Genomic DNA, 26,025 nt, shown 5'->3' with positions numbered 1-26,025 from the left:
TTTATTTTTAAATTAGGAAAAGGGTGTGAAATGACCATCACGGTGGGTAGCCCGGAGCAGGCGCTCAGTCAATATTGGTGTTTTCCCCATTCCCTCATCACTTTGTGTGCCAGACGGGGGCCCCCTGCTTGATTCCCCAGCAGAGGTCCAGGGCTGTAGCCGTCTGCTGGCGTGCACCTCACCTTGATGGGGGCTCTGGTTCCAGGTTACCATCTGGAGCCTCACCGCATCTGGCCCTTCCAGCTGGCCGTGGCCCAGAAGCTCCTCTCCCACGTGTGTTCAATCGCAGATTCCAGCACCCAAAACCTGGACTTAGGATCCTTTGAGAAGGTGGACTTTCTGATTTGTATTCCACCCTCAGAAGTGACCTATCAGCAGACCCTGTTCCACGTCTGGCATTCAGGTACGGGCCTTTCAGGGGCAAGTGTGAGGTCTGTGTGGAGAAGCTTTGATCTGTTTGCATTCAGATTTGGATTCTAACACCATCTTTACTTCTAAAGTAGAGGGTGCCGTATTAACACCCCGGTTTCATAGCTCATGAAACTCATGCCCAGAGGAAGCGACTTGTCCACTATTTTATAATCTGTTAAAGGTAGAACATGCCTTGAATGTTCCCTCTGTCCCACTCAAGTCAGTGAAGTATGTCCCGATATCTGGCTTCAACTTAATGTATTTTCCCTGTGCTTTCAAGGGGATTAAACATGAACCACACAGAGAGTCAGTGTCTTCACTCGGAGGGTTCACTCTGAGTGCTCTAACCTAAGGCCTGGTGGCATTCAGGCTGGAGATGATTTTGGTGGGCGAGAGGGGACCTTTCCCTTTCCTTCAGTCACCCATGCTGGGCTCAGCTGCTTCACGGAGGCAGCTCTGCTGTGCCCCTGGGTGGGCTGTGTACATACCGCGCTGGGGAGCAGGCCCACCTCCAGGCCCTGCTCCTGCAGGCAGTGACACGACAGTCGCCTGCAACGGGCATCGGCCTCCCTGACTCACACGTTCCTCCTGCATCCCCGCAGCCTCCAGTCCCAGCAAGGAGCCTGCCATATGCGAGATGCTCCTCAAGTGTCTGTTGCTGCGTGAAGAACTCATGACCATCTTTGGAGTTACGGATGCATTTTCACTGTGTTGCAGGGGTTTTGCTGGAGCTTGGCTTGGAAAAGGAGCACATGACCAAGCAGAGGGTCGAGCAGTATGTTTTGAAGCTAGATGCCGAGGCGCAGACAAAATTCAAGGCCTTTCTGCAAAACTCCTTTCAGAATCCACACACGCTCTTCGTCCTCATCCACGACCACGCCCACTGGGATCTCGTGAGGTTAGCCTGGCGTTGGCACATGGCAGGGCTGGCATTTCCCTTCTTTGAATAATATGTATGGATAATACTGTGGGTATAAGCATTAAAAAGATGAATGGTGTTGGGGGCTTGGCATTTGTAGGCAGATGCTGTGGGTGTATTTCAGACCTTAGGGCCGGAAGTTACCTGAGGGATCATCTAGTGCAGCCTCTGAAAGGCACCGTTATGGAAACTAGAGAAGGGAAGCATCTTGCTCAGTGTCGCAGGCTGGGGTGGGGGAGGGAGGGTATCAGTGGCAGAGCAACAGGTGCCGGGAAGGGATCCTGATGGGAGTAGCTCTGCCCAGGCCCCTTCCTGATGGAGCCCCATTGGCTCTGGACACCATGGGTCACAGCTGGTGCCCTTCCCAGGGGAGATGTTACTTTCTCAATTCAAATGAACATAAATCTAGATGAATTTCAGATGGTGTAAAGTCTGGAGTCTGGCAGGATTCCTGGGTGTTTACCAGGATTGGTCATCTCCGTGAGACTGGCCTTGGGGTTGTGTGTTTAGACACTGCCGCTGACATGGATGAGGTGGGAAAGAAGATTGTGGGTCGGGTATCGGAGGAAGGCTTTGATTTAGTGCAGGGGCAGAAGCTCAGGGCTGGCCAGAGCCTTAAATTTAACCCAGTTAAAGGGTTTACATTCTCGCGTCCATGTATGGGCGTGGGGGAATTTGAACATTCTGAAGTCTATAAAAAGCTAAATTGTACATATTCATTTGGTGGGTAGGTTTCTCAGAGTGGCTGCCTGCCACCCAAAAGGTGAAGCACTGATTTTTTTCCTGTCCCCCTAGATTTACAGACAAGAATGCTGAGACCATTGACCCACTGAGAAAGGCTGAGACGCACTTGTCTCCTCGGCCCCTTGTCCAAAATGCTTCCCATTCCTGATCCTATACTTTAAAATATAGTATAGAATTTACCATGTTATGTCCTCTTTGGGTCATTTCAAGATCAGTAGGACTGTTGGAGAAAAGAATTTAAGGAGGCAGGTGTACAATCAGATGGGGCCAAGCGAGAAAAGGCGACTCGTTGACAACTCCTGGCTGAGCATCCCTGTGCTAGAGAAGCAGGTGGATTGTGTATCTCGCCAGCAATCCTCTGTAGACACACTGTTCCCCCAGCCAAGCTTTTAATAAGTCATGAGTATTCAGGGGAGTCCCTGACGAGTACCTGAAGCGCAGTCATATTTAAAAATTTCATTTTCCTAGTCATGGGCAGAGCCCTAAGCTTCGATTGTTGCCAGCGTTGGGAGGCTCACTGTCAATTGATCCAACTGATTGATTGTCATCAAATGACAGGACAGTGCTTGCCATTCCGCTTATCGTTTCTTCTCCCCCTTTCGCTCCCTCAGCAGCGCTGTTCACGACCTCTACTCCCAGAGTGACCCGTCCGTGGGGCTGGTGGACAGATTGCTCAACTGCAAGGAGGTGAAGGAGGCCCCCAACATCGTGACGCTCCACGTGACCTCCTTCCCGTACGCACTGCAGACGCAGCACACCCTCATCAGCCCTTACAACGAGATACACTGGCCGGCCTCCTACAGTAATGTGAGTGTCCCGGGCTGCTGGGCCCACTGTAGCAATGACCTTGCGTTGGGAGAGATCCCGTTCACTAAAGACTTGACTGACTAGCCCAGTTGAGGGTCAGTGGGTTCCAGCTCCTTGGATCTTTGATTCTCCCCAGGATTAGATTTAAACCCTTCTTGGTCTTTAGAAACCTTCCTGTGTGCATTTGTTGGCGCCCTGTCTTAGAGCATGTAATGCAACACAGTTGGTTTACTGTTTCTCTGGCGACTGAAGCTGTCTGAGCAGCGTTCTGAACACCTGCTCTCCTGGTGTTGGACGTACAGCCCTCTAGGGCTGTGGGGATTTGGACTCCACATGGGGTAACTCCTAAGTTTGTCTAGAAGCCCTGGAAATGTTCCTGGCGTTCCTACCCCTGCATCCTTCAGCAGCAAGGTTCGAAATCTCCTTCCTCCAACTGAACACACGTCCACAAACCCTGGTGAGTTTTATTTCAGCTTATCACCTGCCATTTTCTCATCAAAATAGAAGACAGCAGTCATTCTGGTAATTTGAGAAATCTGGTGGTTGGATTCCACCTAATTACACAAGCAATAAGTAGACATCAGGTTGCGGACTTGTTCGGCGAGTCTCGGAATCATCCGAGGAACTTCTAAAGGCGCTTGAAGCTTGGCTTCCTTCCCGCCGATGCAGAATCAGAGGTAGCAACGGCATTTGTTTTTATGTACCGCTTCCCGTGAGCCAGGCAGGCACTGTTCCAAGTGCTTTATCGTATGAACTCAGATAAGACACATGCGCTAGGATGATTTGCGATTTACAAATGGGGAAAATGAGGCAGAGGGGAGGGGTGAAGCCGCTTGCCTAAAGCCATGCAGCTAGAAGGTTCTGGAGCCGGGATATGACCCAGTCCAGCGAAATCCACGGCCCTCATGTTTAACCACTGTGCTACTTAAGGATGAAATTCATGCCTTTGTAATTTTAGCATCCTCCCCGCCCCCACAACTTTGCTGTGCTCTGAAGTTTGATGAGCTCTGATGTTAGTTTGGGAGGAATTTTATATCAGTGTGGGTAAAATTGGTTGGATGAATGCATTTCTTTCTGCTGATTTAATAGCAGCTGAATGCAAAACAGTTGATTTGTCTATTCCTAAAACCAGCGAAAATTGTTGGAAAGAAGCAATTTTAACAAAGGAAGTTGTGTGTTTAAAAAAAAAAAAAAGAGGCTGATTTTCTTCTTGGCAAAGGCACTGGGGTCAGCTGAATGGAAAAGTCTTGACCGATGGGGAGACGCCGGCCCTTACGCGTGGAGTGCGCCGTGCTCTGGGGCCGCAGAGGAAAGACAATTATAAAACGTCATCCAGGGGATTGCAGTCAGCACGGTTCAGATCAAGATGCCCGTCCAGGTCATCTGTGCGCCCGGAGTGTGACCCTTTCAGTCCCCACAAAGGCAATGTTTGCGTGACCGATGCGCTTCTGTTTTAGGGAGTGGACTTGTATCCTGAGAATAAGAAGTACTTCGGGCTGTCCGAGTTCATTGAGTCCACCCTCTCAGGACACAGCCTCCCCTTGCTGAGATACGACAGCTCCTTTGAGGCCATGGTCACCGCATTGGGAAAAAGGTACCCGTCTCTCTTGAAGTTACTAAAAATGCTCCGTAGTCAAGTGCAAGGTGAGGAATGTGCAGCCAGGGAATTCCAGGGAGGGGGCCACCTCTCTCCCTTCCTGGGTGACTCAGTCCCTCCATTAAAGGGATCCTGGTTTATTTCTCGTCTTGCCTTTTTGGGCCGGTGATGTTGTTCCAGAAAATTTGAGAGATGAGAATGGGCAGAAATATGCTAGAATGTGGGATTGCATGTCTGAGACTCAAGGGAGGGCAAGAAAATGGGAGGTAAGATAGCAAAAGGTGTAAAGGAAGAGAGAGTGGCGGTCAGTTGGCTTTGTCTTTATTTCCTTTGCATGTCATCTACGGTGTGCTTATTTTGTGCCAGTCACTCTTCTTACATTCATCATGTTATTTAGTCCTCCCGACCTCTCTGAGCCAGTTGCTATTTTTATTCCCATTTTGCAAATAAACTGAGACTCAGGGAGACCCCATGACTTTCTCAGGCCACACGTCTAGCAAGTGACAGAACTGGGTGTGAACCCAGAGTCAGTGCTACCTTTTCAACCCTGTCACAGCAGACCCCTGAGGTGGATATCAGCGCTGCCATTTTACAGATGAGGAAACTGAGGCTCAGGGAGGTTAAGTGCCGACATCCACACAGTTTATACGTGGAAAAGCCAGGCCAAGCTTTACAGACTGTCTAATACAAAACAAAATGAATGGCTCTGCCGCCAATTGTGGGTGTTGAACTGAGCTCTGCCGTCTCCCCTCATGGCACCTCATTTGTCTCATTTGCTGACAAAAGGATTGAATTAGACACGTACTTCCCAAGCTATACTGCTGGATGCTAATAGTTGTTATGTCACGAGGGGTTCCATGGTCATGTGTGTTTGATAAACCTTACGTTTAACAAAGGATTCTTCTCCCAATGAGAGTTCTCAAAGCCTTCAATGTGCCACGTGTGCTATAAATCTCTAAGAGACGGCTAGAGCGTGCGGCATCTCCATTGTCTCATGGGATTAGTGTTCCCCAGAGCACCCTTTGGGGAACTGAATCCCTTTCAGCTCTGATGCTGATGGGTTTAGTCAGGCCACTTCTCCAACTCGTGGATTGTCAGCCGAGCTCTCAGAACCTTGCTGAGGGAAGACACGCTCCAAGATTTTACACTAAGGCTGTGAGAACTGACCTTTGTCCCGCCTCTGCTTCTCTGCCCGGCTCCCCGGCTTCTCCTCGTGCAGCAGACATGTGCTGAGCGCTTAGGGATCTGTAGACGTTGGGCCAGTATTTTCCATTTATTGCCTAAAATAATCCTCACAATGGCACAGTGAGATAGGGGACACTGTTATTCCCCCATTTGACAGAGAAAGAAACAGACTTGGGTTAGGTCACTTGCCCAAAGTCATGTGGGGGGTTTGTAGTGAAGCCAGACCAAATCCTGGTCACTTAAGTCCAAAACAGTAGACCTACTAAACTGTACGGAGCGAGCTCTCACAGCTGGTAGAAGGCCAGAGTGATCATGGCACCATACATCCTGGCTCTACTCTTTATTAGTTTTAACTTCAGGCAAATCATTGAACCTGCCTAAACAGTCTACTTTCAAGTGATATTGTACCACTTCCTGTATAAGATTCTTACAATAGTATGTTTCCATTTCTCTCCTCCTAGGCTTTGTGCTTTTGTTATCATGCATTTTACTGATACATGTTATAAACTCCCCAATAAATCACATTTGCTTTAAGCAGTCGATCATCTTTTAAAGATATTTAAATAAGAATATTTTTTAAAACCTCCTTTTTTATGTATGCACGTAGTTAATACTTCCAGTGCTCTTCATTCCTTTGTGTAGATCCAGATTTTTATCTGGCATCATTTTCCTTCTGTCCAAAGGATTTTCTTTAACATTTCTTGGCAGGAAGGTCTGCTGGTGATGAATTCTTTCAGCTTTTATGTGTCTTTAAAAGTCTTTATTTTGCCTCATTTTTGAAAGATATTTTCCCTGGGTATAAAATTTAGGTTGACTTTTTTCTTTCGAAGTATTAAAGATGTTGCTCTACTGTCTTCTGACATACATTGTTTCAAACCAGAAGTCTGCTGTCATCATCGCCTTTGTTTCTCTCTGTGTAATGACCTCTCTTCCCCACCACTCCCTCCCAAGCCCGGCTACTTCAAAATGTTTTAAATTTATCACTGATTTTAAGCAATTTGATTAAGATAGGCCTTGGTGTGGTTTTCTTCATGTTTCTTGAGTTAATTGAATTTTCATCAAATACGAAAAAATTTTAGTCATTATTTCCTCAAAAAATTTTTTCTACATCTCTCCTTTCCCCTTTTAGAGTAATCCAATTGTACATATATTAGCCTACTTGAAGTTGTTCCATAGCTCTCCGATGCTATAGTCATTATTTTCTGTTTCCCTCTGTTTCATTTTAGATCATTTCTATTGTTATGTTTTCAAGTTTACTAGTGTTTTTTTTCTGCTGTCAGTCACATCCAGTTTATTTATATTTATATTTTTATTTTTCACAAAAGCAAAATAGTCATATAACAAGGTTCCTAAAGAGAAGAAGAAAGGCAATTTCAGGTAGCACATCCATGAATGTACACACTGACAAACTGATAATAAATTGTTACTTGTGTTTGTTTATTAATCAGGACTGTTCCTTGCAAGTGACTGAAACCCAACTTGAACTACTTTAGGAGAGGGAGAGGAATGCACTGTCACGAAATAAAAGGAGAGGTTGAATAAATAAACCACAGAACTAGATGCAGCTGGTTTCAGGAACAACTTAAGTTAGGTATTAAACACTGCCAAGACTGTGTTGTCTTGTCTTTGGTATTTTTCTCTGTGTTAGCTTTATTGTATCTCATCACACACTGGTTTCTTCCATGTGCTGACAACATCATCCCTAGCTGCTGCTGAACTTCATATTCTCCAGGTTCTAGAAGGGGACTGATTCTTATAAATAGTTTGAAAAATCCCAGGAAAAGCCTGATGACCCATCCTGGGTCAGGTAGCCATTCCTGAACGGATCCACTGTAGCTGGCAGGGCCGGGCCAAATACCAAGATGGTAGCTCCCATGAGAATTCAGGATCCAGTTTTTTTTCTGTCTCAGACATTTTAGTTTTCATCTCTAGAATCTGAGTCTTTTTTATGTTTCCATTTAAAATGCTCGATTTTTCCTGTATCTTCTTAAACATATGGAATATAGTTATAATAATTGTTTTAATGTTCTTCTCTACTAATACTGTCATCTGTGTTGTTTCTGGGTCAGTTTCTATTGGTTGATTTCCCCCCCTCCTTATTAGGGGTTGTATTTTTCTGCTTCTTTACATATCTGGTAATTTTTGAGAGGATGCCAGACATTGTGAATTTTACCTCATTGGGTGCTGGATATATTTGTATTCCTATAAATCTTCTTAAGCTTTGTTCTGAGATACAGTTAAGTTCCTTGGAAACAGTTTAATTCTTTCAGGTTTTGCTTTTAAACTTTGTTAGGCAGGACCAGAGCAGTTTTTAGTCTAGGGCTAATTTTGTTCACTACCGAAGTGAAACCCTCTAAGTACTCTACAGTATTTCATGAATTTTGATGTCTCCCACACTGGTGATGGGAACAGGAACTATTCCAAGCCCTTTGTGAGTTTGAAGTACTGTTCCCTCTAATCCTTTTGGATGGTCCTTTTCTTGGCTTTGGGTAGTTTTCTTACATATATACACTGATCACTACTTAGCTGAGGATTTGAATGGGACCCTCTGCCGCTCTCCTGAGTTCTCTATCTGTGCAGTTCTCTCCTCTTTGGTAATTTCCCCCATGAACTCTGGCTGCCTTGGTTTCCCTGGACTCCAGATCTTTCCTCAACTCAGGGAGACACTGGGGCTTGCCTGGGTTCCTCCTTCCCGAGCAATCCTGGGAACTCTTTCCAGGTAGAAATGGGAGGCTCACCTAATTTCTTTTCCATTTCGAAGGATCACTGTCTTTCATTGCTCAGTGTCTTGAAACACTGTTGTTTCTTCTATTTATCCAGATTTTTAGTTATTTCTGATGGAAAAATAAATCTGGTCCCTGTTACTCTATCTTGGCCAGAAGCAGAAGTCTCTGCTTGTCCTTTGAGCAGAGTTGAAAGCAGATGTTGGAGGTGGGGAGAAGAGTGTGCTTCTCCCTAAGTGACATCTTGCTCTTCTTACCTTGCTCAAGGTGACAAGGGGCCACCACAGCTGGGGCAGTGCTGTAGAGAGTGGAGACAATGCATTTTCCACTCTGCTCTCTTTCTTCCTGGGCACTACTTGGCCAGTGCACCAGGGGCAGGGTAAAGCAGTGCTTGGGCCACTGGTCCCCTTTGTGCCAGAACCTGCAGACCCTTAATGCCTTCCCAAGACAGTACTGGTATTGGCAAGTTTGCCAGGCCAACTCTTCAGTTCATAGAAGCCATAAAGTAGTTGAGTGCTAAGGCGAAAGAATGAACAAAAGTATAACGATGGGCAGGAGAAGATATCAGAGATGCTGTTGGAAGGTGAGCTGGCTGCCTCAGAGGGTGACATGGCCGTGGGAAGGTTCCTATCTTTGTATGTCAAGAAACTACTTTATCTTTGCTCCAAAAAGCCACTGAGTCAGGGGACTCATTCCATCTAAATAAACTCCCAAGAGCATTGCCTATAAACGGAACATCAATTTGTCTATTCCTACTGAGAAACACAGAGTGACATACAGTGACTTGGGTTTTTCTCGTGGTGTTCTGGGGTCTGTCTCTGGCACAGGGGTCAGAGCTGCTCTGGCAGTGCACGTGGTTGTGGGAGGGGTCTCCCCCTTCGTGTGACCACAGCTTCTGAAACAAAAACTAGGATTCTTGGTTTGACTGCCTGTGTTTGGATTTGTAATTCATCTGTCAAATTAAAATCACATTAGTTACATTTCTAATAACTCACTGTACATGAAATGAATGATATGCCTTTAGGATGGTCCCCCCAGATCTGGGGTAAGTGGTAGCTGCACTTACATACTGATTACTGATGGTTCTCTTATTGCCAGTGGGAACCTGGAGCAAATTACCTAACTCATGGAAACATAAATTAAGCTGATGATGGGCATTTATTTTACTCATTCATCTAGTCATTGAACAGATGTTTATTGAGCAGCTAGTATGCACCAGCAGCAACAGCAAAACTTTGCTTGTTTCTCAGCTGGAAATGATAAAGCAGTTTTTGGCTTGACTTCTAAGGAAGACTTCAATTTCAGGTTGTAAACAACCAGCTTCAAAAGGCAACACCACTTGTTTGTGATCCAGGAGTTGCCTGTGCCCGAGATGGCAGGTGTCTGGGTTACTTGTTTGCCCCGGGAAGGCCTTTCTCTCTCGGAGCTCTCTGGGCATCCTTGGGGGTGGCAGCCCTGGGTCACGACGTGGTCTCTCTCTGTTCCTTGCAGGTTCCCCCGCCTGCACAGCGCGGTGATCAGGACCTTTGTTCTCGTGCAGCACTACACGGCCGCCATGATGGCCGTGAGCGGCCTCTCTCAGATGAAGAACTACACGTCGGTGGAGACGCTGGAGATCACGCAGAACCTCATCAACTCCCCGAAGCAGTGCCCCTGCGGCCACGGGCTCATGGTCCTGCTGCGGGTGCCCTGCTCCCCGCTGGCGGCCGTGGCCTACGAACGGCTGGCCCACGTGCGGGCGCAGCTGGCCCTGGAGGAGCACTTTGAGATCATCCTGGGCAACCCCAGCTCTGGCATCACCATCGGGAAGCACTTCTTGAAGCAGCTCAAGGTGGGACAGGAGTGGGGAGAGACTCCTGGGAGGGCGGTGGGGCGGGACCACCAGGGGGAAGGGAGGAGAGGGAGTGGGGTGGCGACAAACTCCTTAAGGTCCCATCGTGGTCCATCGGTCCATCGTGGCCTCTGCATACCGGCCCACCCCTCCAGCTGCCTCTCTTGCCACGTGCCTACCTGCAGCTTTCAGTGCAGCTGTACCACATTACTTATAAAAGCTGCACCCCCCCCCAAAACACACTGCTCTTTCAAACTTCTGGGTTGTAGCTTGATTTTATTTCTTTCTGGGGATTCATTTCTTCTTCTTGTTTATTTAGCTGATGCCTATCAATCTGCAGAATTCAACTCAGTGTCTTTTTTTTTTAATTTTTTAAAATTTATTTATTTTTGACTGCATTGGGTCTTCGTTGCTGCGCGTGGGCTTTCTCTAGTTGCGGTGAGCAGGGGCTACTCTTTGTTGCAGTGCATGGGCTTCTCATTGCGGTGGCTTCTCTTGTTGCAGAGCATGGGCTCTAGGCATGCAGGCTTCAGTAGTTGTGGCTCGCGGGCTCAGTAGTTGTGGCACGCGGGCTCAGTAGTTGTGGCTCGCGGGCTCAGTAGTTGTGGCATGCGGGCTCAGTAGTTGTGGCTCACGGGCTCTAGAGCGCAGGCTCAGTAGTTGTGGCACACGGGCTTAGTTGCTCCACGGCATGTAGGATCTTCCTGGACTAGGGCTCGAACCCGTGTCCCCTGCCTTGGCAGGCGGATTCTTAACCACTGCACCCCCAGGGAAGTCCCCAGCGTCTTTTCTTCTTTCAGGAAGCTGCCCTTCCCCCTACTTGTCCCCCCGCACCCCCCAACCTGGGGCAAGTTCTGTTTTACCTGCCTGTCATCTGGCTCCTCCCCCAGCAGAGAAGGGCAAGGACAGCCCCACACATCTCAGCCCCCCAAACTAGCACAGTGCCTGGACCGTAATCGCCTTTCACTAAACGTACAGGTGACGGAGGATGCAAAAGGGTTAGGGTAAGAATACTGAGAGAATAATTGGGAAGGAACTGTGAAGGCACAGCCCCACAATGGAGAGAACATAGTACCAAATGTTAGACGGTTGAGGATATACACTGTCTCGCAAAGAATCAGGCGGTCAGTTGGCAGATATTTCTTGAACAGTTGATAACTGCCAGGCAGTGTTCTGTGTGGCTGGGAGTCCCGTGGTGAAGCCAATGGTATGCTTGTTTGCAGTTTAAATTTGATAAAAATCCAGCGAGGCATTGCAAGGGCTTTAAATCAGCAGAAGGATATCAAGGTTCCCTTGGAGCTGGGCTGGTTGGAAAGTCAGAAGTCCTACAGCTTTCTTTTTAATTACCTGCAGATGTGGCAGAAAATTGAGGATGCGGAGTGGAGGCCTCAGACATACTTGGAGTTGGAGGGCCTGCCTTGCATCCTGATCTTCAGTGGGATGGACCCACATGGGGAGTCCTTACCGAGGTGAGTGGGGAGGGACTGTGCGCCTGGGGGTCTCTGAGGAGCCAGTTGCCCGGGCTCGCCGCTGGGGGCTTTGCCAGGTCAAGCTTCCCCTGTCCGACTCTTGGGAATGCCTTCACATCAAAGTCATCGTAGATGTGTATCTTTATGGTGACCGTTTTCTAGCAAATGTCAGTGAAATGCGTCTGAGGCCTGGGCAGCTTTTCCTAATTCTCAGACAGGCACCCCCCGGGCTCGTGGTGGGGGATGTGGGGACTCTTGCCGGGCTCCGTGGGTGGAGGCCCTGTAGCCGATGAGGAAGCTGAGGCTTACAGAGGTTAAGCCAGTGCGCCGCATGGCGGACTCCAGGGCCGCCCGGCTTCTTGCCGCTTGGCCACACGACACTTACGTGAGGGCCACCTCGCGCCGCGTACTCACGGGCCGGGTAGAAGTGTCCGCACAGGGTTCAACCTCGGTTGTTGCCGTGTCACGGATCAAGTCTTCTATTCCTCAACTCCATAAGGACTAAGACAATGTCTTAGTCTATCTTAACGTTGAGCAAGCGTTTACTTTTTGTATCAGGCACTGGGCTAGACTTTTAATCTAGTATTTGCACCTTACGACCATAGTATTACTCCCCTGTTGTATAGATGAGCAAATGAAAGGTCATTTGCTTCAGTAAAAGCCTAACTGCACCCCCCATCTGCCTCTCTCCAAGCCCTTTGCTGTTTCCCCCGCACAGCTGCGAGCCCTGCCCCAGCCTGCCCTCTGTGCCCACACCTCCACGTGTGTCGTGACTCATTGGCGTGTCTTCCCAGGCAGACTCTCGTTTCCAGTATGGCGATGACTTGATCAGCATCCTCTCCCTTGCATGAAGCATAACCTTGGGCACATTTTAAATGTTGATGGAATAATCAAATACCCACTTATTACATATATTTCTCCCAGCAGTGCACGGAGATGGTTATTAATATTCATGGCCATCTTTCATTTGAAAAAAATCTGAGCCTCCAAGAAGTTGCCCAGCTTGTCGAGGGTCTGTCGCCAGGAAGTGGCAGGGCAGGGGTTCAAGCCTCATTTTTGTCTGACCTGAAAGTCAGTGTTCCTTTGATTCCAAGCAGCACGGGGCTAGATCCACGGCAGGGGCCCCCAGAGACTTGCAGTCAAACAGACGTTGTTGCTCAGGGGTTCCAGTGATGCTGTTTGCTTCTCCGTTTGCACGAGTCCTAGGGGCCTAATGAGGAGGACAGGGTGCTGGTCCCCAGCGCAAGCGGTACCTCCTCTGTAGAAGGCAGTCGATAGAGCCCTTCTTCCGTTTCCTCCCAGGTCTCTGCGGTACTGTGACCTGCGGCTCATAAACTCCTCCTGCCTGGTGAGGACGGCGTTGGAGCAGGAGCTGGGCCTGGCCGCTTACTTTGTGAGCAGCGAGGCTCCCCTGGAGAAGGGGGCCCGGAGTGAGGCCTTGGAGAGCGACGCTGAAAAGCTGAGCAGCACAGACAACGAGGATGAGGAGCTGGTGACGGAAGGTGGGGAGGGCCGGTCTAGACACCTGTCCCGCACGCAGCGCGGCCCTGGGCCCGTCTGCTGGTCAGCAGCTCCCGATGAGAGCCATCTGGACACGTTTTTGGGGGAAATCCCTCAACGATTTCAGATTTTGCTTTCTCCCCCTCATTTTTGGTGATGTGAGAAAATGGAAATCCCAACAGGTTCTTCGTAGCTCTAGAATTCTTAAAGAGTAGGAAGAAAAATGGAGATTTCCTAGGCTTTAAGTTCATGCCTTGTTTGAATTGCTGGCGGAATTACTGCCTGGTTTAAGGTTCACTCGCTTGTTTCCTGTATGTGAATTAACAGGATCTGTCCCTTATTGAGATTTATGAAAACAGGCTAGTTTCGTTTGCAGACATCAAAGTTCAACGCCATGTATTTTAATAGGACGCATAAATCGGAGCAATGCAAGGCATTTGGCTGTAGTCAACAGGATAGCGAGAGAAAATAAAAAGCTGCTACTACAAATATGCAAGGCATTCGTGGGGTTTGGTGTAGCAGAGAGAGAGATGGAAGGAGAGCTGGAAGATGAGGACGCTCTTCCCCCTCCATCTCTGGCTGTGTGGCTTTGGACAGGTCACGTCACCTCTCCAAGCCTCAGATGACTCGTCTGTAAAGTGGGGTGGAAAGACCCACCTGGTGCTGTAGGAACCTCTCACAGACGTGAATGGGACCCTGACATGAAATTGCCCGTGGAGTGAATCCACACTCCTGGAATCTCCCGACACACCTCCGTCCTTTCCCCATTCGTTCCTCTTGGCTTCCGGCCCCTACGCCGCACCCCGGGCTCTTGGCCACACTCATCTCATGAATGTGCCCTGCTCTGTCACCTCTGGGCCACACAGGCGTTCTCCCGGCCACTTGAGTTCCCTCTGCTCCGTGCTTCACCTGGAAATCCCTGCCGGCCCTTCAGAACCGGGATCAGGGTCACCTTTCCCAGGATGTTTCCCTGCTCCTGCTTCTCCCTGCTGGGTGGGCACCTGGCCCCTGGGCTCCTCCCTCTTTGCTCTCCTTACTCTGTCCTGTAGCTGTGACCCCTGGGCAGGAGCCTCACTGACCCACCAGTGCCTCACTGGCCTGCTCTGTGTTGTACACCTGTCTCCTCAGCACTGCCTCAGAGGAGGATGCCTGGGAACGTGGATGGATGGATGGATGGAGGGAGGGAGGGAGGGAGGGATGGATGGAGGGAGAGAGGGATGGATGGATGGATGGATGAAGGGATGGATGGATGGAGGGAGGGATGGATGGATGGAGGGAGGGAGGGAGGGAGGGATGGAAGGAGGGATGGATGGAGGGATGGATGGATGGAGGGAGGGAGGGATGGATGGAGGGATGGATGGATGGAGGGATGGACGGATGGAGGGATGGACGGGTGGAGGGATGGACGGGTGGAGGGATGGACGGATGGAGGGATGGACGGGTGGAGGGATGGACGGATGGAGGGATGGATGGATGGAGGGATGGATGGGTGGTTGGGTGGTGGGTGGACAGATGAGAGATGATATGTGTGAATGCACTTTGTAAACTGTGAAGTGCTGGGGGAATGTACAGGACCATGATTACGAGGCCTCTTCAGTGTGTGTGTTTTGAACCAGGCTCCACATCAGAGAAGAGGAGCCCCGTGAAGAGAGAACGCTCCCGCTCCCATGACTCCGCGTCTTCATCCCTCTCCTCTAAGGCATCCAGTAAGTCTCCAAGGGGTAAAGATCCCACAATTGGACCATTTTAGTTTTTTGAGATTTCAAAGAATGAAAAGAGATCCTTTATTTTCAATGAGAACTGGAAAGAGAAGGGATCTACGAAGAACTGGCCTTTCTAGAGAGTACGCGTCTTTTTGGACTTGGGCGGGGAGTGGGGGGTCCTTCCCGGGAGGAGGTCGTGGCCTCTGCCCCCGCAGGGCCTGTGCCGGGTGGTGTCAGAGGGCCCTCCCTCTGTGCTCTACAGGCAGCTGTTGGTTTGGGGAATCAGGGGAGAGGAGCTGGGTGAGTGTTCTTGTCGAGTCTGAGGGCGGAGAGAAGTGGACACAGAAGACCACTGGGGGAGAAATAACAAAATTTAGCAAGTGTCACTGACCCCTGGACCTGGACCACACTTTGGTGGAGGGAGCAGGGAATGTGGATGAAGCGCTCCAGGCCTCTGCTCTGAGGGATGCCTCGGCCTCAGGAGCAGTCAGGACGGGCACACGTGAGACATATTGCATGTCTTCCCACCACAAGCATTTACGGAGAACCTACTCTCTACCTGGCTCAGGGAGTTCAGAGACCAATTAGATACGGACTTGCTCTCAAGGAAACCATTGTTCCTTTGGACCAGGTTATGTTGCAGTAGGGGCTGCTGTATTTTTTCTGCACACATATTCACACCCGTGAGGTGTTACGGTTATGCATATGAGGAAGTAATTAATTTTGTCTCAGGTGGGGCAGATTTAGGGGTAGGATGTGACCCCTGCAGGTTTCAGAGAGCAGCTGGCCTTTGGGCCTTGCAGGAGAAGGCTTTCCAGTGCAGGAGAAGGTATTCCAGGTGGAGGAGACTTCACAGGTAGAGGAGGCTTGGGGCCTGAAGGCGTGTGTGGTGCTTGGGTGCAGTGAGTGGTCCCAGGGTTACAGCTCAGGGTCAGGGCGTGGCTGCAAAGGTCGGAGCACATCCGGGGGTTTGGCTTGGGGCCTTCTTTGGTTTCCTTTCTCCTTCCGCCTCCCCACCTGCCCACGGATAACAGTGGGCCGGTGGTGGGGCTCTCCCTCACAGGTGTGCACAGAGGGAGTGAGACGAGGCCTCCTTAACATGAGCCTGGTCTCTGTGGTAGAAGAAAGGTCTGATTTACAGGCTAGAGTCGGTCAGAAAAGCCAAATGCTGCCGCTTGTTATCCTTCTGCCCCAAGCACTAGAGGGAGCCCAGGGTACCAGGGGGGCACCTGAGGAGTGGATGATCTGTGCCGTTAGAATAGAGACGTGTGGTGCTTTGTTCTTCTCTGATCCTGGGCTGACAGCTTTCTAGAAGGTTCTGGGACACGCGGGTCTGTGCAGTGTCTTCAGGTGGAGTAGATTGCCCAGGCTGCCAGCCAGCCTCCCCTTCCGGTGAGGTGACTTTTTAAAATTCCTCAGAGGGTCCTGGGATCTTAGGGGTCTCTGATGAGATGCTTCCCGTGTCTCTGATGAGATGCTTCCTGTGTCTCTGATGAGATGCTTCCCGTGTCTCTGATGAGATGCTTCCCGTGTCTCTGATGAGATGCTTCCCGTGGCCTTCGGTGTAACTCCCACATTTCAGGAGGTCCAGGGAGGGGAGCCTTGGCCACAGGAGTCAAGAGCGGGGGGCGGGGTCCGACGAGTCAGCCTGGGAGGGGCTGGGTCGCTCTTTTATAGACTGACAGTCCCCCTGGACTCAACCGGGGCAGAATGACTGAGGTCAGGGCCGGTGGACGGAGAGAAGCATCATTGTGGATCTCCGTCCTCCGGGTCCTCCCAGTCTGGGCCTCACAACCTAGCACATGGGTGAAGACATTTGGGTCCCCGTGGTCTACTTTTGGAACCTCATGCCCCTTTCACGTCCTTTGTGGCCACCTGTCCCACCCCCGGGCCAGATGCCCAGGTCCTCATAGCCTCCCCGACCCTGGTCCTTAGCTCGTCCGCTGCCTCTGAGCTGATCACCTCGGGTGGCTTGCCCGGGGAAGAGGCGATTTAGCAGGCGTCAGGCCTTTAGCCTAGGGGGACAGGCCCCTGCTGCATTTCCTCTGTCCACGAGCAGCCTGTAACCAAGCAAGAAGCAGGCCGCGGGGCTGAGTCAGAGCCTTGCTGGGGAGCTGGGATCCAGTGGGGAGGTTGGCTGAGTGGTGTGGTACGCAGCACGCAGGCTGAAGCAAGTGTCGTGGGGCGGGGTCTGGGGAGGGTGGCCTGGGAGGCAGCTCCCCTCGTCTCCGGGAAAACAGCAGAGCTAAGACAGAGATGTGGTTCCCGTGGCGCCTGAGGTCCTCGGGGTTGCTCGGAGCTGGCACGCGTGCCCCGGGCAGATGTGGCTGGGCTGATATGAAAGACAACGCTGCTCCTCGGTGTCCGGGGACCCACACTCATCTTGCCTTTCAACATGGTCCACGTGGGGAAAAGGGCAAAAGAAACCCCGTGTTTGGGTAGCGGCTGTGCGTACTGCATTTTCCGTCTTGAGTTCTTCTAGAAGTTAAGTGGTTGTAGCGTTAGAGTCAAGCCTTTTCAGTCCTGTGAGTTTTGCTGCCTTGAACCAGAAGCACCACTGTGCTGTGCAGAGGGGAGATCGGAGCTCCAGGGCCCACCTGCACACAAGCGGGAGTGTAGGCTGGGCGCTGCAGGTGAGGGTTCTGGAACAGATCGGGCGGGGGGTGCAGAGGAGAGGCCTTTGCAACATGTATGGGGCCAGGGAGCCGTGCTGGCTGCCTCCCCGCGGTGCCTCTTGGCTTTGTCAGAAGGACAGAGTCTGTATTTAACCAGAGGTGGGACGGCATTGACGGAACTTCCCAGTCGTTGCAGGTAAGGGGAGTTAGTGCTGCAGAAGCAGGAGCGGCGGGTCCGGGGCCCTGACTGACGGGACCCTCTCTCCCCAGGCTCGGCGCGGTGCGGCGAGTCCCCGGCTCAGGCTCAGCCGGTGGGGCCCTCGCGGGGGGACCGGGCCCGATCGCCTCAGCCCTGCGGCCCCGCGGAGGAGGGCAGGGCCCCGGGAGAGAGACAGTGGCTCCAGGCCGGGCGGGGGCCGCCGGCAGTCATCAGCAGGCGCAGCCCCGGGCCGGCCCCCCAGCTGGACCCCGGCCTCAAGACTGGGCAGTGGAGCATCCAGGTGTCAGCGCCCTCATCGTCCTCCTCGGGCTCGCCCTCCTCATCCGCGATGCCCGCCGCCGGCCCGCTCGTCCTGCAGGCCGCCCAGTGCTCCGCGAGCAAGGCCTGCCGGCGGCCGCCTGTGGTCTTCCTGCCCAAGCTGGTGTACGACATGGTCACGTCCACCGACGGCAGCGGCCTGCCCAAGGCCGCCTCGCTCCTGCCCTCACACTCAGTCATGTGGGCCAGCTCGTTCCGGCCCCTGCTCAGCAAGACCATGACGTCCACAGAGCAGTCACTGTACTACCGGCAGTGGACGGTGCCCCGGCCCAGCCACATGGACTACGGCAGCCGCGCCGAGGGCCGCGTGGACGGCTTCCACCCGCGCCGGCTGCTGCTCAGCGGGCCCCCCCAGGTGGGTGCCGCCCCGCGCGCCCGGGCTCCGCGGGGCTTGTGTTCGTGCCCGGAGGCAGGTTTGGGGCTTATTCGCCCCTGCCTTCCCGCGGTGGAATCTCGGATGGTCCTAAGTGGGCAGGTGGACGGCTGGGTGACCTCCACCCTCTGACCCCAGTTTCCTCCTCTGCGTGGTGTGTGGGTGGAGGAGTTCTCTGCGGGTGCTTCTTGCTCCTTCAGACAACGATTCTGCATTTCCCACGTGATTGCATTCGGTCCTCATGGCCAGTCTGCGGTTCCCTCCCACTCTGACAATGGAGGCCAACGCCTGTTTCTGCCCTGCAAGATTTTGGTGAAACTGAACAGGGAGGTGAGAAACCTGTCTCCACCTCCCAGCTCTTTGTGTTTTTCTGACAACAAAAGACCGTTTCACCTGTCAACGTGGGAGAAACCTGGGCGGTGTGAGTGTCAGGTGTCGTGAGCGTGTAAGGAGGACGCACAAGGTTGGTTTGGGGTCTTGGGAGGGGGCTCGGCCAGACAGGGCAGGGCTGGAGGGTAGGCCCTACAGTGAACTGCCTGGGCTTGGATTCGGACTAAAACATCACCGGAGCCCTGGGCCGGTTCCAGCCTTCCCTCTGCCTCACTGTCCTCATCTGAGAAGGAGGAAGATGATAGCCCCTCTGTCACAAAAACAGGAGTGCTAAACGAGAGGATAATTGTAGGGCACCTGGAACATGGCCTGACCCCTGGAAAGCATTGTTACTGTCGCCACCATCATCACTGTCCCAATTCAGGACATGTTTCCTTTTCACACCGAATGTTCATTCCCCTGCCAGGTACCTACCCCAAGAAACACAAACCCACAAAAATATGTGTAAGAATGCTCATTTTTGTATTGTTTACAGTAGTTAAAAAACAGACTGGAAGCAACTTAAGTTGCATTGGTCAAGTTTGGTTGAATATATTTGAACACGATATCATGCAATTCAGCCACAGAAAGTTTGAACTATTCAGTAGATCTTTATATACTGACACTGAAATTTCTCTAAGATATTTACACTTTAAAGATCAAGTTGCAGAATAATATATACATGGTGTCATATCAATTATGAAAAAAATCAGTGTGTGTATGTGTCTGCGTGTGTGAAAATATCTAAAAAATCCCTGACAGGAGAGCTTGGGGGTGGGGGGGACTGGAATTTGTGACCATTCTACTTTTTTATTGATCTGTATTTCTTGAACTTTTAAATGAGTATATAGTGCTTTTCGTAAGTTAAAAAAATAGGAAAAAATAAAATGTTTTTTAAAAAGGATTCCTGGTTTCTCCATACCCCTCACATTACTGAATGTTATCAATCTTTAAAAATTTTTGCCTTTTTGATAGGGGAGAAATAGTATATTTCTAGTATAATAGTAAGGGTGAATATATTTTAATATATTTATTGGTCATTGGTACTTCTTTTACAGTGACTTTCTGGTTTTGTTTCTCTTATTTTTCCTTTAGTCCATTTGACTTTTTTTTTTTTTAATTAATTAATTAATTTATGGCTGTGTTGGGTCTTCGTTTCTGTGCGAGGGCTTTCTCTAGTTGCGGCGAGTGGGGGCCACTCTTCATCGTGGTGCGCGGGCCTCTCACTGTCTCGGCCTCTCTTATTGCGGAGCACAGTCTCCAGATGCGCAGGCTCAGTAGTTGTGGCTCACGGGCCTAGTTGCTCTGTGGCTTGTGGGATCCTCCCAGACCAGGGCTCGAACCCGTGTCCCCTGCATTGGCAGGCAGATTCTCAACCACTGCGCCACCAGGGAAGCCCAGTCCATTTGACTCTTATTCTTTGGCTTTGTTCTTTAGATTATAAATTTTAATCCTTTGTCAATTATATGTATCGCATATATTTTCTCTAAAGCTCCCCCAGTTGTGTTTCATATTTTGTTTTTAAACGGGTTAGTTATTTCCGGGACTTCCCTAGCAGTCCAGTGGTTAAGACTCCGCGCTTCCACTGCCGGGGGTGTGGGTTCCATCCCTGGTCGGGGAGCTAAGATCCCACATGCCATGCGGCACCGCCAAAAAAATAAAAATAGTTATTTCCATTCATCAGCATTTGTCGAATACTTGCTGTGAACCAGGCGTTGAGCTAAGAACTTGGAGAGCACATTCTTAGCGCACCAGGGTGGAGGGAGGCGAGGATAGCCCACAGGTACCCACGTAACCAGTTGTGAACTCAGTGAACTCAGACCAATAGTATACGGGCCTGGTGCTGGGCTTGAGGGGGCAGGGGACTGTCTAAAACAAGAAGAAAGAGAAGGAAGAAGAGAAAAATCATTTTATTTCTTTTCCTGGCCTTGGGAGGAGAGAAATGTGATGCCAGCCTTTTATGTCCTGCACAGTGAATTTTGTTGTCTTACTACAGCTATATCAGTTAATATAAGATAGCAATTTGCAATTACGCAAGACTCTTTTAAGACATTATTGAAATGTCAGTTCATTTTTTTTTGAAGCAACCTTTGTTCGGCTCCTGATGGAGTCCTACTTCTAACAGCTTAAACAATGTGGCCAGTTAAAATCTGGAAAGACATTTGCAATGATTTATAAGCAGGTGGGTCTCCTGCCCACCGGAGTTCATCTGTCTGCCTGCCATGCTTCTTCAGGCCACATTTTCCGTCAAATGTCTTTGCATCCCCCCAGCCCTCCTTTTAATTAGGTGAGATGGTTAAAAGAGGTGGAGGAGTGGAGGCATGTCAGGTGCTCAGTCAGCACCTGCACGTAGGCAGGGCGTACTGAGGCTGGCTCCTGTTTTGCTGTCTCTACAGATCGGGAAGACAGGCGCCTACCTGCAATTCCTCAGCATTTTGTCCAGAATGCTCATTCGGCTGACGGAAGTGGATGTTTACGACGAAGAAGAGATCAATATCAGTGAGTTACCTGCTGATGAGGCTTGGGCTTGGAATCATCTTTAGTCGGTTTCTCAAGTGACTTCCGCTGTATCTTTTACTTTGAAGATGGAATTCTCAGATTAATGATCTGACTCCTCCCAAGGGCCTCGTAGGGCTGCTTTTATCTTAACCTTGTAGCCATTTTGCTCAGTCCTAGAATAGTGCCTGGGAGGCCTTGGTGGGAGATAAAATTACGATACTAAAAATACCTGCTGTTTACTGCGCACCTTACAAACGTCAACCACTGTGCTAGATGGTTTACGTAAATCACCACATTTCGTTTCCTATGCCACACCACGAGATGGATACTGTTATTCGGTTCCGGAATAACATGTTCAGGGGTCCAGCTGGGAGGTGGCAGAGCTGGAACCAAACTAGATTTCATTGCTGCCTCTAGAAAGCGGGGTTGTCCATCAGGGGAGCGTTTCCCTCTCAGGCTCCTGAGCGCATAGGTCAACATCTTGGGGCAAAATGGAAACATATGCTATGCAGGGAATAGCCTTTTCTTCTCATTCACAGAACAGAATTTACCCTGATTAAGGTAAGACTCTTTGAACAGCTGTTTCATGCTTATTGTAGAATACCTCCTCCATTTCCTCTTCCAACGCCCCTCCAGTGGCTCAGAAACTTGGTCTGGTAAAGGAATCCATTGCTTTGGGGATGAAGATTTGTGTAAGGAGTCGTGTGTTGTAGAGAAGGGGCCCCAGTAAGCTTGTAACAGCACTTGTATTATGTACGTTTAAGCTGTACAGCTGGATGATTTGATACACGTATACCTTGTGAAGTAATCACCGCAATCACGCTAATGAACATATTCATCACCTCACATAGTTACTGTGTTCAGCAGCATTATTCACAACAGCCAAGATATAGAAACAACCATATGTTGTCCATTAATGGACAGACGTCCATCAGCAGTTGAGTGGATAACGATGGAGTATATACTGGCAATGTATTCAGCCTTGACAAAGAAGGAAATCCTGTCATTTGGATACACAGAACTTTTTTAGATACTCTTGCTGTGTTTGACTTGGAGAAAATTTAGAACCAAGGAAGCCCATCCAGTCCTTGTTCTTTCCTTTGAAGGAGAAGGCAAAGAGGCTCTTCATCGAAAGTCTGAGCTTTCCACCGTTTCCCCACAGTTTGAAACCATTTTACAAATGAAAGTCAACAGGTCTGAATTTCTGTCTCCTCATTTTGTTGGATATACCAATGATAAAGAGGATTTGAATCCAGTTTGTTAAACTTCAAAGCCTCATTTTCTTAAATACTCTCTTATTGCCTTGGGTTTCTCCTTGGCAAAATGTGTGTAATTTCTGTTTTACAGGATGTTGTGAAGATTAACGGATGTTACACATATGAAGCACTGAGCACCTATTAAATACAGAATAAATGTTCCTCTCCCTCTTCTTTCCTTATTTTTTCCGTTTCTTATGGACATATACTCTGCCCATATATATATATATAGTAGGATACATTGATATAGATATATAGATATATATCAATATCATTTATACTATATATATGTCATATCAAATATGTAAAATCAATATGATGTAAAATGATGTTGATCAATTGATGTAAAATCAATATGTTACATAAGTTTGAGTTGGACCAACTAGATTTTTTTACCTTTTAGCCAACAAGCATTCAGTGAGCACTGTAGACTACACCAATTATAATGTAGGGTGATACACTACAAATGTGAAAATGTGGATTGGGCCATGAGTAGTGGTGGCATTCAGAAGGGAGAAACCAGTGTACCTGAGCATTCAGGAGAGGCTTTCTAGAGGTGAAGTGATAGGAGTTGGGCCTTACTGGCTGGGTAGCATTTAGATACAAGAGCAAGAGAGAGAACTACATTAAGTTCTGCCAGCGGTGGGGACCAGTGTGGTATATTTGGGGAATGGTGCTGGGGAGAAGCCCAGAGCCCAGGGGTAGGTATACTGCCAGGAGTGGAAGTCAGTATAAGTTAGAAGAGCAACCCCATCCCATAGGAAACACAGCATAAGGCTGTTTGTCTGGATAGAGATAGATCTGAATGCACCTTCTTGCTGAATTAGAACAATCCTGAAAATGGGACGGGTGCCAGAGTATTTGAGATCCAGTGGAGTTCCCCCGGTAACCTGTAGACTCAGTATCAATTCCACTCCTACCGTCATCCTTGTGTACATTTGACATAAATCCTTCTCACTTCCTGTTTTGTCATATATCTGTGTTTCTACTGATCCTGTAGACCTCAGAGAAGAATCAGATTGGCATTACCTCCAGCTCAGTGACCCCTGGCCGGACCTGGAGCTGTTCAAGAAGTTGCCTTTTGACTACATTATTCACGACCCGAAGTATGAGGATGCCAGTCTGATCTGTTCACACCATCAGAGCATAAAGAACGAAGGTCAGATTTTTAAATCTCTTGCTGCCACCTTCTTCCAGAGCATGTGGGAATAACCTCTTAAAGGGATGAGCTGAATTTTGTTAGTGATGAACTTATCTATCTGGTGGTGGTGAGTGAACCGACAGTGCCTGGTGGAGAGCTGAGGTCGCCACCTCACCTGGCAGGAAGGGCTCTTCACGGACCTCATGAGGGGAGACTCACGGCTCGGTTGGTGCTGAATAACAGTGAGGACCCTCTTGGTGGTTTATCATGATCGGAGTATTCTGAAGGTTCTGGTCAATAGAAGAAAAAGACATGTATGTTTCTCTATGAATTTGGATTGTAACAAAATGCACCTATTTCCCTTTCTGCCCTTGGTCTCTCATTTTCTCGCTCCTGCTTCAGGGACTGCTAACTTCCACAGTATTATGACCCTGCTGGGTTTCAGGGTCACTGGCAGGAAACATCGGACATGAGTGGCCGGTGTGATTATAAGCACTGACTAGGGAAGTTTGGTGAATGCAGCGTGAGAGGAAAATACTCACCGGTCTCCTTGTCAAACCAATCATTTTATCTTCGTTGTTCTCAGAGCAGATCACTTTTTTTTTTTAAGATTTATTTTATTTATTTATTTATTTATTTATTTATTTTATTGGCTGCGTTGGGTCTTCCGTTGCTGCGCACAGGCTTTCTCTAGTTGCAGCAAGCAGGGGCTACTCTTCGTTGCGGTGCAAGGGTTTTTCATTGCAGTGGCTTCTCTTGTTGTGGAGCACAGGCTCTAGGCTCGCAGGCTTCAGTAGTTGTGGCACACGGGCTTCAGTAATTGTGGCTCACGGGCTCAAGAGCGCAGGCTCAGTAGTTGTAGCACATGGGCTTAGTTGCTCCGTGGCATGTGGGATCCTCCCGGACCAGGGCTCGAACCCATGTCCCCTGCATTGGCAGGCGGATTCTTAACCACTACGCCACCAGGGAAGCCCAAGCAGATCACTTTTACTGAAGGTTTCTTCACATAGCAGACCTTCTCGAATGGAGGTTGACTGTTAAAATCTTAATTTTGCTAAGTCATTTGAAAACCTGGAGGTGATTCATGTGTTTACCGTATTTGCATATTATGTTGGCGATCGATTTACATTGTCACGTAGCGAATCCTTGAATATGTTTATGAACCATGCATAGGCGCATGCGTAAGACGCCATGCGAACGTAGCCTTCAGTTTATCCCACTGAGACTCTGTCCTTTCTGACCAGCTCAGTCACCTGGGGGCAGACAGGTGAGAGGTGATCGCACAAAGTCCTGTTACCGTGGTTTCCTGTGAGTAGGCAGGGGAGAGAACGTGGGCTGTGCCTCCTGCTGTTCTTTAATGCTGGGGATTTCGTGCAGACAGAGGGACACACCGGAAGCCGGAGGACCTCTACGTGCGGCGCCAGACGGCGCGGATGAGGCTCTCCAAGTACGCGGCATACAACACGTACCACCACTGCGAGCAGTGCCACCAGTATATGGGCTTCCACCCCCGCTACCAGGTAGGACGGAGCCCCCGCTCCAGCGGCACCTCCCATTTTACACTTAGTATTTCTTTTCATCTCAGACCCAATCGGGGAAAGAGGAGGAGGGGGCAGCAGGAGCTGATGGGAGCCAGTCAGACACCTGTGCGGCAAACTTTGTTTTTACATACTTTTCCCCCATAAATTGTTACGTACTTCATGCATTATATGTATATTCACGTATACAAGTACATATACATCATATTGTACACAATACATAATATGTATAATCGTACTTTATTTACCGCATGCTTACAAGCATTTACATTAAATCATTGGTATTACATAGTACATATATTTATTAATTGTACATAGCTCATTAAGTCAAATTAATTCCAGTCAGTATGCATATCATAATGATTTATTTACGGTTCAGCCAGCACCATATTATCACTATCACACGCATGAAAGAAAATACCCATCATCACAACCCTTATTCTCACTATTGTCCTATCAGTAGGAGGCCTTCCACTGCTGTCAGGATTTACACCCAAATGAATAATCATCCAAGAAATAACAAAAAGATAACAACATTGTTTTACCTACACTGATAGCTATTACAGCATGAGTTAATTTATACTTCTCTATACGACTTACATACTCATGTATACATGAGTGAATGCCCCAGAAAGGCCCAGAGGTGGCAAGAGCATTGGCTTGCTCTGTCCGTCCCCTTTACAGAGGGAAACAGCAGACAGTAGCTTTAATTTTCCCGAATCTGCTCGGCCTTAAGCTCAGCTTCCACTGAAGTAGCACCTGTCTTCTTTTAGCACAGAGTTTTTTAAACGATGTAATTTTACTGTA

At 49.3% G+C, this 26,025-nt stretch overlaps 1 protein-coding gene across 4 annotated transcripts in view; it reads left to right on the top strand.

Moving 5' to 3' along the window:
* GREB1 (growth regulating estrogen receptor binding 1) overlaps positions 1-26,025 on the top strand; it is a 144,478-nt gene that overhangs the window by 104,669 nt on the left and 13,784 nt on the right. Inside the window, exons 14-25 of one of the 4 annotated variants that reach the window (XM_082357499.1) lie at positions 206-403; positions 1,129-1,309; positions 2,689-2,881; positions 4,339-4,475; positions 9,878-10,217; positions 11,571-11,686; positions 12,989-13,188; positions 14,803-14,892; positions 17,775-18,397; positions 21,181-21,283; positions 23,540-23,698; positions 25,058-25,200. In XM_082357499.1, the coding sequence (XP_082213625.1) occupies positions 206-403; positions 1,129-1,309; positions 2,689-2,881; positions 4,339-4,475; positions 9,878-10,217; positions 11,571-11,686; positions 12,989-13,188; positions 14,803-14,892; positions 17,775-18,397; positions 21,181-21,283; positions 23,540-23,698; positions 25,058-25,200 (2,483 nt within the window). The other 3 variants (XM_082357498.1, XR_014235013.1, XM_082357500.1) reach the window with 3 other exon arrangements.

The sequence above is a fragment of the Balaenoptera borealis genome (genome assembly GCF_965194805.1).
Source record: "Balaenoptera borealis genome assembly, chromosome: 15".
In the NCBI taxonomy this organism is placed as follows: domain Eukaryota; kingdom Metazoa; phylum Chordata; class Mammalia; order Artiodactyla; family Balaenopteridae; genus Balaenoptera; species Balaenoptera borealis.
Note: the sequence above shows the minus strand (reverse complement) of the source record. Positions and strands in the feature narration are given on the sequence as shown.